At 38.6% G+C, this 13,084-nt stretch overlaps 1 protein-coding gene across 9 annotated transcripts in view; it reads right to left on the reverse strand.

The window, feature by feature from the left end:
• LOC105484242 (ELKS/RAB6-interacting/CAST family member 1) overlaps nt 1-13,084 on the reverse strand; it is a 541,895-nt gene that overhangs the window by 442,234 nt on the left and 86,577 nt on the right. For all 9 annotated transcript variants that reach the window (XM_071070649.1, XM_071070651.1, XM_071070652.1 and 6 more), the window contains one exon: nt 5,232-5,648. In XM_071070649.1, coding sequence (XP_070926750.1) covers nt 5,232-5,648 — 417 coding nt within the window. The remainder of the gene's footprint in view (nt 1-5,231; nt 5,649-13,084) is intronic.

Raw genomic sequence — 13,084 nt, forward strand, 5'->3', positions numbered from 1 at the left:
AGGACAAATGATGTAATTTAAAAAGGAGAGGAAGGGCCAGGCACGGTGGCCTAGCATTTGGGAAGCCAAGACCAGCAGATCACTTGCGGTCAGGAGTTCAAGACCAGCCTGGCCACACAGTGAAACCCCATTTCTACTAAAAATACAAAATTAGCCAGGCGTGCAGTCACATGTCTGTAATCCCAACTTCTTGGGAGGCTGAGGCAGGAGAATCACTTGAACCCAGGAGGGGCACGTTGTAGTGAGCCGAGATCGCACCACTGCACTCCAGTCTAGGTGGTAAGAGTGAGATTCCATTGCAAAAAAAAAAAAAAAAAAAAGGAGAGGAGGAATAACTTAAATAAATAAGGTATGCAATTGTTGTCATTTTCCAAAATTGCTACAAATGAAAAACTAAGAATTTATTTTTCTTTTCTGGATGGGTGTGGTGGCTCATGCCTGTTGTCCCAGCACTTTGGGAGACCAAGCAGGGAGGATCACTTGAGGTCAGGAGTTTGAGACCAGCCTGGCCAACATCGTGAAATCTCAACTCTACTAAAAATGCAAAAATTAGCCAGGCATGGTGGCAGGCACCTGTAGTTCCAGCTACTCAGGAGGCTGAGGCAGAAGAATTGCTTGAACCCGGGAGGCGGAGGTTGCAGTGAGCCAAGATCGCACCACTGCACTCCAGCCTGGGCGACAGAGCCAGACTCCGTCTCCAAAACAAAAAAAAATTTCTTTTTAAATTCCTATTCATTTTCTAGTTTTTCTGTGTGTGTGTGTGTGTGTGTATATAAAGTATATCTTTATAGAAAAATATATAATACATATTTATATATCTTAAATATAATTTTTATTGTAAATAAAAAATTTTATTTTTGTACATATTTATTATAAATATATGTAAACATATGTTTCTTTTCTCCAGTCTCCTCTGCTTATACCTTCTAACTGCCAGTAATACAGACAAGCAGTCCTCAGATATGCTAGTTAGATTCAGAATTCCCTAGCCTAGAACATATTCAAATATTAGCACTTTTAACCTCAAAGATTTTTGCAAACCTAACATGATAGCAGTTGTACTAACACGGTATGTTGATTAAAATAGAGACAAAAAACTAGTAGGCTGCAATAATGTTTTAAAACAAAGTTGTATTTAATAATCACAATAGCATCTACCAGCATTAAATAAGTAGGAGCACATACTGAAATATATTTAGTTGGCCTATAGACAATGTTTGGTATGCATATGGATTGAAGACCCAAAATATCCACAGAGGATACCATAGCAGGTACCCTCTGCTAGCGAACTGTAAACCAAAGTTGGGGCCTCAAATGTTGGTGTATTAACAGAATCACCTGTCAAGCCCCCCGCACTGACCAAGTCTTGCCTGTAATTCAGCATTTGTCCAATAGATGTCCCCACTCTTCTATCAATCAAATGAAAGGAGCTACAGCAAAATACAAAATCTAAGAATAAATAGTCACACAAAAATGTGATTTGAGTATAAACAGAAAATACAATGCTTAATTGAAATCTTTTTATCTTTCGGCTTTTTGGAGGGAGAATTATTTACCTCCTAGCTACAAAATCATGTTCATAAAGAAAATGTAAAACGAATTACAAATGCCATTTTAATGCTATCTTATTTCATCAAATCTAAGATGCCACTGATTATAAGACACACCACTGTTTAAGTGCTGAAAAGAAATAGTGGAAATGCCTCCAAATAAATCATGACACAAAACTTTATCATTTAGGGGTTTTCTGTCAGTTGGTTTGTTTCTGAGGCAGAGCGTTGCCCAGGCTGGAGTGCAATGGTGCAACCCTGGCTCCCTGCAACCTCCGCCTCCTGGGTTGAAGCTGATTCTTATGTGTCAGCCTCCCACAGAGCTGGGACTACAGGTGTGCACCACCACACTCTGTAAAATTTTTGTATTTTTAGTAGAGACAGGGTTTTGCCATATTGCCCAGGCTGGTCTTGAACTCCTGGCCTCAGGCAATCCACCTGCCTTGGCCTCCCAAAGTGCTGGGATTACAGGCGTGAGCCACTGCACCCGCCCTAGAATTTTTACTTAATACTGATTGCAAGAGTTAGTTTTTTTAAACTTATTTAACCAGAGTTTAATCACATATCACCATAAACTGTTTTCATAACTGTTCCCATACCCAGTAATTTTGTTTCAATGCTGATTTACAGAATATTTATGCAGAAACACTGAACAACAAAGTTAACGTGGAAAATACCAACAATGCTCACACCTCAGCTGAAATGATGACAAAATGAATGGACACGATTATGTTTGTGAATACACAGGCAAATAAATATACTAGGACTGCTGCTTTGCTGATAGAGAGACTGTTAACATGACACCCAGTGTTAACACTTAACTCAATTTCATTGTTAAAACAGGGAAAGCTGTGACCTTTAGAACTGATTAAATGAGTGCCAGACATGGTGGCTCACACCTATAATCCCAGCACTTTGGGAGGCCGAGGTGGGGGGATCACAAGGTCAAGAGTTCCGAGACCAGCCTGACCAACATGGCGAAACCTCGTCTCTACTAAAAATACAAAAATTAGCCAGGCATGGTGGTAGGTGCTTGTAATCCCAGCTACTCGGGAGGCTGAGGCAGGAGAATCACTTGAACCCAGGAGGCGGAGGTTGCAGTGAGCCAAGATTGTGCCACTGCACTCCAGCCTGGGTGACAGAGCAAGACTCCGTCTCAGAAAAAAAAAAAGAATTGATTAAATGCCAGTTTTTTTTAAAAGATGGACAATAATTCAATAACTAATGAAATTTTTGGATATCCTAACATTGCCAGCCCATAATTCTCTGTGCTTCTTGATATGCTAGTGATATTCTGTATATCTCCAGCAATCATTTCAAGTCCCCATTCCCCTAACCTAGATCACAGCAGTTAAATTCCTTACTATACTCCCTTGCTCACTCTTCTCTCCTTCCTCCTTTATTCTCAGCACAACCAGAGTAAATCTTAAAAGCTAAATCAGATTGTGTCACTCCCTTGATTCAACAGTGGAATGGTTTTCTCTCCCATTTTGAGTAAGATTGTTGCATTATCCGCAAGGATCATAAAGGCAGGTACTTTTTCTCAAAGACGGCATGGATTTGTTTGCTGCTATATCCTTAGTGCTGTGCACATGGTTGGTGTCCAATAAATATGTGACGAGTGAATCTGACTCTGGCTACCTCTCCAATTTCGCATCTCATTAAGTCTTCCCCTTATACAGTATATTCTGGCCCTCCGGCCTCCCTCCTGTTTCCTCAAAATTCCTTCCTGTGAGGTCTTTAAAACTGTTCATGCTTCTTCATGAAATGATTTTACTTGGCAAAGCTGGCTTCTTCTCTTCAGATCTCCACTGAAAGGGCACCTCCTAAAGGACACTTACCCTGTTATAAAATCCCCTTCCCAATTAGCACTCCACTCAGAAAGTCTTACTGAACAGTGCTGATGCACAGTATTCCATCCTTGTAAAAGAAAAAAAGAAACAGAAATAATGAAGGAATGTATAAATAATAAAAATGGGGCTGGGTGCAGTAGCTTATGACTGTAATCCCAGCACTCTGGGAGGCAGAGGCAGGTGGATCACCTGAGGTCAGGAGTTCGAGACCAGCCTGCCCAACATGGTGAAACCCTGTCTCTACTAAAAATACAAAAATTAGCTTGTGCACACCTGTTGTCCCAGCTACTCGGGAAGCTGAGGCAGGAGAACAGTTTGAACCCAGGAGCCAAGATCGCACCACTGCACTCCAGCCTGGGACAGAGCAAAACTCTGTCTCTAATAATAATAACAATAACAATAATAATAATGGGCCAGGCATGGGCATATTGCCTGTAATCTCAGCACTTTCAGAAGCCAAAGAGGGAGGACTGCTTGAGGCCAGGAGTTTAAGACCAGCCTAGGCAACATAGGGAGACTCTATCTCTACAAAATATTTTTTTTAATTTAAAAATTAACAATGCATGGTGGCATGCACCTGTAGACCTACCTACTAGGGAGGCTAAGGCAGAGGGCTCACCTAAGCCCAGGATTTCAAGGCCGCAGTGAGCCATGATCATGCCACTGCACTCCAGCCTGAGTGACAGAGTGAGACCCTGTCTCTAAAAATAAAAATAAAAATTTAAAATTAAAAAAAATGACTGGGAGCATATACATAACAAAAATTAATAATTATTACTAAGTAACAATACCTTGGGTTATAAGTTTTTGTTCATCTATTTCCTAATTTTACTACAATGGATTTCCAGTGTATTATGTTTTTAAAACACAATGATGTTCTACTTCAAAAATAAAAATGCCCTCACTGTAAATACAGATTTCAGACTTTTTACAAAAGAAAAATTATAGAACAACCTACAAATTTAGAAGTATTTTTTTAAATTATTATTTTGCTGCTTTGGGAATATGTCATTTTTTACACCTCCTCCCTCACATTTCATTTAAAAAGGAATTATTCATACTTATACTAACAGAGATTGGGGATTTATTTTCCCCTGTCCAAAAGTGAAAAATATCTGAAATCCAACCATATATAGAAAAGTTATTATGGCTATTAATTTTTTAATTCAATATAAGATGATTTCTTCCTTTATGCCTCCTGAAAATGATACATTATTTAGAAAAGTAAAAAATTATCAGTAGTCACCGAGGTAGGTTAAAAATAAGTAACACTGTGTCTCTACATCACTCTCTCCAGCTATGCCTCCATGGCAGCCAACGATTTTTATCACGTATCTTTTACAGCAAGGCAACAGTTTCCATGGAAACCACAGGGCAAATACCCATTACTGCTGCCAAGGACTTTTATGAGCACACATAAGCTGAGATAACCGCTTACTCTCTTTTATTAATATTTTTAAATGGTTAGCTACTCTAGATTCTGGTTTTGTTGTGTTTGTTGTCTCTATGAACAGATCTAGAGATGAGTGAAAAATCAAGTAATTTTTGTACCCCTTTAGCAACAAATGAACTCTCAAAATCAGGGGAGCAAGAGAGAAAAGACCCAGAAAGTCACTGAGCCAGCATACATGCCAGACAATGTCATCCCATTTGCCCTTACAACAGGGCAAATCACAACAGAAATCAGTGACGCACTTAAATACAAAAGATGAAATTCTCTTCCACTAGCACAGCAAAGCACGTAGATTTATTGGGGCCAAGATGCTGATTAATCAGGGAAAAAAAAAGATAATCAATAAATCATAAAACTAAAAAAGTAGCCACATACCTCTCTCAACATATTGTTCTCTTTCTCCTTCTGCTCCAAAAGGCTTTCTAGATGATGAACGTGCATCTCTGCCTCTGCCAGTCGTCTTGTTCTCTCATGGTCTTCCTCGGTAGCCTTGGCAGAAAGTCCTTTGCTCTGCAACATTTCCAGAAGCTTCTTAATGGATTCATCCCGAGCGTTTAGGGTCTGCTTTTGAGTCTCTATACGCAGCTCCATTTCCTCCAAGGTCTTTCGAAGAAGAAATAGCTCTTTGGCCTGCCGCTCATGCTCAGCGTGAAGCCTCTGAAAGTTCTCCTCTGTCAGCTCTGCCACACAAGCTTCGCCGGTCCCACTGCTACCATCTTGCTGAAACAGCTGGTTCAGGTCCCTCTGGATCCGTAATTCATCCTGGAGAGCCTGGATCGTCATCTGCATGTGCTAGAACCAAGACAAAAAGAAAACCCCAAATCAGCTTTCCTCCTCAAGTAGCAAATCAGAGCAGCCTGCAGGAATCAAAAATAGCTACAAGAAATCTGCATCTAGCAGATTAGGATTCACCTTATTCTGTTTCACAGGTCCTTAAAAAATAATTGAGATAATACGGAAAATGTCAGTAATTTAACTTCAGTTTATTCCCGACAGGAAGCGAAATAAGTATGGCACTCCTCACTTTGCATAAACTATAATAAAGACACTGTTCAAAATTAATAGAAGGTATTACACAGAAACTAAAGTTGAGGGAATATGGGAAATGGGAAATCTACAGGAATATGAATACATTCATTCAAAAAATTTCATCAAAACAGCCGGGCGTGGTGGCTCATGCCTGTAATTCCAGCACACTGGGAGGCCGAGGCGGGCGAATCAGCTGAGGTCAGGAGTTTCGAGACCAGCCCGACCAACATGCTGAAACCCTGTCTCTACTAAAATACAAAAGTTAGCCGGGCGTGGTGGCATACGCCTGTAATCCCAGCTACTCGAGAGGCCGAGACAGGAGAATTCCTTGAACCTGAGAGGTGGCGGTTATAGTGAGCCAAGATCGCACCATTGCACTCCAGCCCAGGAAACAAGAGTGAAACTCTGTCTTTAAAAAAAAAATTTTTTTTTTTCATTAAAAAATACAAAGGATGGCCAGGCGCGAGGGCTCACACCTGTAATCCCAGCACTTTGGGAGGCCGAGGCAGGTGGATCACCAGGCCTGACCAAGACCAGCCTGGCCAACATGATAAAACCCCATCTCTACTAAAAATACAAAAATTGGCCAGGTACGGTAGCTCACGCCTATAATCCTAGCAGTTTGGGAGGCCGAGTCGGGCACATCACAAGGTCCGAAGTTCAAGACCAGCCTGGCCAACATGGTGAAACCCTGTCTCTACTAAAAATATAAAAATTAGCCAGGTGTGGTGGCACAAATCTGTAATCCCAGCTACTCGGGAGGCTGAGGCAGGAGAATTGCTTGAACTGGGAGGTGGGGTTTGCAGTGAGCCAAGATCACACCACTGCACTCCAGTCTGGGTCACAGAGCAAGCTCCGTGTCAAACAAACAAACAAACAAACAAAACCAAAGGACAGCGAAACATAAAATGACTTTTAAGTATTATAAACATTAAATAATAAATATTAACATTTAACAAGTAATCTGTATATGCCAGATTGTGCCACACATTTTTTATGTTATTTCATCTTCATTATGACACACGGACATTTTTTTAATTTTATTGTAGTAAAAATCCTTAACATGACATCTACTCTCCTAACAACTTTGAAGTGTACAATACATTATTGCTGACTCCAGGTACAATGTTGTACATCAAATCTCGAGAGCTTATTCATCTTAACCAAAAGTTTATATTCCTGTTGATTAGTAACTCTCCATTTCCCCCACCCCAGCAACTACCATTACACTCTTTGATTCTGTGAATTTGACTATTTTAGATACCCAACACATGTACTATTATTTAATTTTATAGACGAGGGCACGAGGTTAGAGAGGTTTAAGCACTTGTCCAAGATCACAGAGTAAGTGACAGAGCTGGCATTCAAAGCAATCCTTGCAGCCCACTAAATCTAGAACCAAGAAAAAAAGAAAACTCCAAATCAGCTTTCCTCCTCTAGTAGCAAAAACAGAGCAGATTGCAGAAATCAAAACTAGTAATACCTAAAGATAATAATATAGCAAAGTTTTTTTAATTAGAATATGCAAAGCTTTTTATACAGGAGATGATAACAACATGGGTGACTAATTAAATAAAGGTATTAATGCAGATAAACTACTAAAAATGTTTGAGAGGGCATATCTTTAGCTTGTTTCCCTAAAGAAGGTATATGAACCTTTAATCTGAATGGATACGTAAAGTCCAGTACATTATACAATGAATTCCAAAAGGCTATTACATCAAAAATCTTATTTTTAGGAATAAAGAAGCAACAATAAAAGATCATTCCCTGATTCAAGGTCTAGCAGTGTACCACACTGGGAAGAACACTAAACTGTGATGAGAAAACAAGAGTTTTAGTTCTGGCTCTCACACTGACTAGTTACGACATTCAGACATGTCACCATCTTTCTGGGTTTCAGATTCCTCACACTTTAAATGAGGGTATAAATATCTGCATTATCCATTCAAAAAAATCTCTTTTTTTTTTTGGAAACAAGGTGCCTGCAGTATTAGTTTGTTTTCACGCTGCTGATAAAGACATACCCAAAACTGGAAACAAAAAGAAGTTTAATTGGACTCACAGTTCCACATGGCTGAGGAAGCCTCAGAATCATGGTGGGAGGCAAAAGGCACTTCTTACATGGCGGTAGCAAGAGAAAATAAGGAACAAGCAAAAGCGTAACCCCCTGATAAACCCATCAGATCTCAAGAGACTCATTCACTATCATGAGAATAGCACGGCCCCCATGATTCAGTTACCTCCTCCTATGTCCCTCCCACAACATGTGGAAATTCTGAGAGATACAATTCCAGGTGAGATCTGAATGGAGACACGGCCAAACCATATCACCTGCCAACGTTTTTCAGCCTTAAAAAGGAAAGAAATTCTTACACATGCTACAACGTGGATGAACCTTAAAGACATTGTGCTAAGTGAAATAAGCCAATCACAAAAAGACCAACACTGTATGTATCCATTTACATGAGGTATCTAGAGCAGTCGAATTGATAAAAAGGAAATAGAAGTGTGGTTGCCAGGATGCAGGAGGGGGACAGAATGAGGAGTTATTGTTTAATGGGTATAGAGTTTCAGTTCATCAGGACAAGAAGAGTTCTGAAGACAGATGGGACATACTGAATGCCACCAAACCGTACACTTCAAAACGGTTAAGATGGTAAATTGTATATGTATTTTACCATAATAAAAAATTGGTTGGAGAGAAGATATTTGTCATAAAATTTCACTCATGGATATTTTAGGTTAGTTCTCATTTTTCACTATTGTAAGAGGCACCTTCACATATGCATCTTTACACATAAATCCACATTTTTCTTGGGAATTCTCAAAGATGGAATTGCTGGATCACAAAGTGTGCACGATTGTAATTCAGACACATATTACAGATCATTTCTACGTGTATCTTCGTGTATCTACTTAAGTGTGCACAATTGTAATTCTGACACATACTACAAATCATTTCTACGTGTATCTTCGTGTATCTACTTTTGGGACTCCTCCCTTCTCGTTCTTTGCCGATTTTGTTATTGAATATTTTTTCCTAATCCATTTTAAGAGCTCTTCGTATTAGGAAAATAATCTTTCACCTGCTGTGTATGTTACAAATAATTTTCCAAGTGTGCCATTTTTCTTTTAACATTGTTTATGATGACTTTTAATAGATATCTTCTTTTTTAATACAAAGACAATGACATTTTCCTTTATCATTTCCAGTTTGGGTATTATGCTTTTAGCAAGTAGTGAACTTTCAATTATGGTAGTCTTTAAACACTTGAAAAGCACTGCTATTTCTTTCGTAGAATAAACTCACCAAAAAAAAAATCAGGAGTTTAAATTCATGAATATAAATTTAAAAATGCATTTCACTACCAGCATCATCTTTTAATGATTAACAGTTGCTGGAGTTCAAAAGACCCTCAATAAAAAGATGTATCAAAATGCTAACTCTCTGAAAGCCTAGTTTCTTTCCCTTGGAAGTCAACAAAATATCCCGACACTCCTGAGTGAATAGATCCCAAAGGGAAATACCAGAAGTTACATTCAACAGGGAAGCTGATTTCTAGGTATGACTGTTCCTCCTTTTTTGAACATTCATCATCCATTCATTCAGGTTAGGACAAATATACACTGGCTATAGCTAATAGTTTCACATACGCTTTGGCACATATGGCTAAATGTAGCATGGCAATTACTATTTCGGTAAAGAAAGAAAACGTTAACTACTAGTGTGTCTGGTTCTTCAGCTCTGCTCGCACCCATTTTACTAGAGTATAAAAATACAACAATGCTGAGTGGTAGCCTAGAAGTCTATACAGCAGTTTTCTCCACTAAAATATAAACCAACATTTCCTCTTTTGGCTACAATCAGGCTAGCTTTATTTTATAAAAATTCCTGCCAACTCCTTTGGAAGAAGAAGAAGGAAAAAAGCAGACTACAAGCAAGGCTACTCTTTCTCCAGCGTATTCACACAGAAGATAAAATGGGCATATTCACACATCACAGCCATCTATAATGATCAACCAAAAACAGATACATTGAGTTTAAGGAAAGATCTAGCTGTAAGATAATACTAGAATGTCTGTTTGGGAAGTCTGGTCCCGACACACTGCAAAATGATCTCACACTCCAAATTTTACAGCAACACCCACTAGTCCACTTCTCACTCTTACACTCAGCTTGATTTTGAAATGCTGGGAAAGTATTTGCCTAAAATTTACTCCAGGGACTGTACTATCATCACACCAAGCTATATCTCAATGAAATGGTAGGATATTGTGAACAACAATAATGAAAATTCTTAACTCTCTTGACAGGGCCTATGGCTTTTATTACAACAATAATATATCTGCAAAAAACAATGACAGATCACAACTACTATTCATATATTTTAGATAAATATCAGAAGCTCTTCTGAGGCAGAACTTCCAACAAATAAACTCACTAGTTTCTTAGAACAAGAGTACACTTTGATCCCGTTTATTCTCATTCCTAAAATAACAGAACTATGTAGTCTAGAGACATTTTTAGAGAAAAAAAAAATGTGGATACGTGAAATGGTCATGATTACAAGCAAAACATATCACAGAGAACTCAGTACACTGTTTATCAAGAAGATCAGAGTCAGAGAAAACACCAGCACTGTACCCTTTTATAAATGTTAAATTAAGAACATTTTTTTTCTGAAACATATAAATCCATGTATTAAATAAACTATATTACTGTAACATGCAAAAGAGTTTTAAATAATTCTTAAGTCAACCAAGTCAAGCTTCCCATTTAGTTAGGCTATCTGATGTCCTCATCTGTGCTGCCCAGGGCTGTATGCTTATCCACAGAATAGCACTTATCAGACTGATCTGCAATTTAATTCTTGGTATTTATCACCAATGAACTTTCTAGGACTTAGGACTGTCATCTTCTTACCCTGGGCACAGCACAGTACTTGACTACTATAAGTCCTCAATAAATTTTTGATGAAAAACTGACAAAAGTTAAATGTTGAGAAATTATGTTGAAAGTAAATGGCTACTGTATATTAGCTGCATTTCAAGTATCTGGGAAGTTATACCACCTATTCCTTAAAAAAATAATGCAGTGAATTACTCTTATTCTAAAAAAATCACCACACCTGTAATCCCAGCACTTTGGGAGGCCGAGGCAGGTGGATCACAAGGTCAGGAGTTCAAGATCAGCCTGACCACCATGGTGAAACCCCGTTTCTACCAAAAATACAAGAATTAGCCAGGCATGGTGGTGCACACCTGTAATCCCAGCTACTCAGGTGGCTGAGGCAGGAGAATCGCTAAAACCTGGGAGGCAGAGGCTGCAGTGAGCTGAGATCCTGCCACTGCACTCCAGCCTGGGCAACAGAGAGAGACTCCATCTCCAAAAAAAAAAAAAAAAAGAAAAGAAAAAAAAAAAAAAAACAGTTCAACATCAACCAATACAAATAATTCTTAAATCCAAGCTGGCCAAAATACAAACCACAGTCCTAATAAATATGTTAATTATATGCTCTAGGTTTATTCAATATTTGACCTGAAGCAAAAAGAAGCATTTTCAGATAATTAACAGTCAACAAAGATCTTTCATAGTTACAGTACTATACAAAGCACAGCAAAAGTACAGGATAAAGTTCTTACCCAAAAATAAAGCTCACAAATGGGTAAAACCTAAGAGTTATAACCTATTACAAATTTTAAATTAACAACAATAGTCAAGAAAGACAAAAGGAACACAGATAAAGCACTTATTTTACATGCAACATATTAAAATGAAACTTAGAACCTATAAGATCACTATGAACTAAACTCATAAAACTTTAATATATCTCTATGAAAACAAAGTACAGTCGACCCTTGTACCACACAGGTTTGAACTTTAAGGGTCTGCTGACACATGGATTTTCTTCTGCCTCTGTCATCCCTGGGACAGCAATATCAACCCCTTTTCTTCTTCCTCTTCCTCAGCCTACTCAACACACAAATGATAAGGATGAAGATCTTCGTGATGGTCTACTTCTACTTAATGAATAGTAAATGTATTTTCTCTTGCTTGTGATTTTTTTCTTTTCCCCCTGAGACGGCGTCTCGCTCTGTCACCCAGGCTAGAGTGTAATGGCACGATCTCGGCTCACTACAACCTCCGCCTCCCAGGTTCAAGCAATTCTCCTGCCTCTGCCTCCCGAGTAGCTGGGATTACAGATGCCCGCCACCACGCCCGGCTAATGTTTGTATTTTTAGTAGAGATGGGGTTTCACCATATTGGCCAGGATGGTCTTAATCTCTTGACCATGTGATCTGCCTGTCTTGGCCTCCCAAAGAGCTGGAATTACAGGCATGAGGCACCACACCCAGACAATTTTCTTAATAACATTTTCTTTTCTCTAGCTTGCTTTACTGTAAGAATGCAGTATATACATAAAATACATGTTAACATATAACATACAAAATATGTGTTAATCAACTATGTCATCAGTTAGGCCCTGGTCAACAGTAGGCTATTAACAGTTAAATCTGGGGGGAGTCAAAACTTATATACAGATATAACCCCCCACTTTGTATAAACGTCAACTGAATTCTAGTTTCCATCATTTTAAAACAAACATTTTAAAAGAAGAAATTAATTTAACGAGTCTGAACCACAGAGAATGAGACAGGGGAAGAGCCTCCAAGGTAATTTACTCCTCCTTATTGTTAGTTCAGTATTCTTTGAGTTAATGACAGAGATTTATTTTCTGTACAGCAAAGCACACTGAAAGCCCTCAAATATTAAACCAAATCAAAGTTTTCAGACTAATCTAAACACAAGCAGGAGACTCACCAAAATGCAAAAAAGACCCACACTAGAACTCGAATGGGTGGATTAAATTGTTTAACATTCTCACCCATTATCTGGAGCTTAGTAACCAAAGTCATTCTCCCTAAAAATAATGTCAGAGTCAAGAAAATGAACAAGCAATTCCACTAGAATTCTAACAACCACTCTCTGCCTCTGAATCCAGGAAAAATAAGATAATCTATCTTTCTGCTCCGTGAATGCTGTACATAAATCTAAGTAGCAAGATAATTGCTGGGGAACATCAAAATTTGGACAACAGGTTTATTTCAGCAATAGACATAATCCATCTTTATGCCACCACAACCCAGAACAGAAGTTAAAGAATAAATGAAAATGTGGTCGGGTGCCGTGGCTC

This window comes from Macaca nemestrina, chromosome 10 (assembly GCF_043159975.1).
Source record: "Macaca nemestrina isolate mMacNem1 chromosome 10, mMacNem.hap1, whole genome shotgun sequence".
NCBI classification, from domain to species: Eukaryota; Metazoa; Chordata; class Mammalia; order Primates; family Cercopithecidae; genus Macaca; species Macaca nemestrina.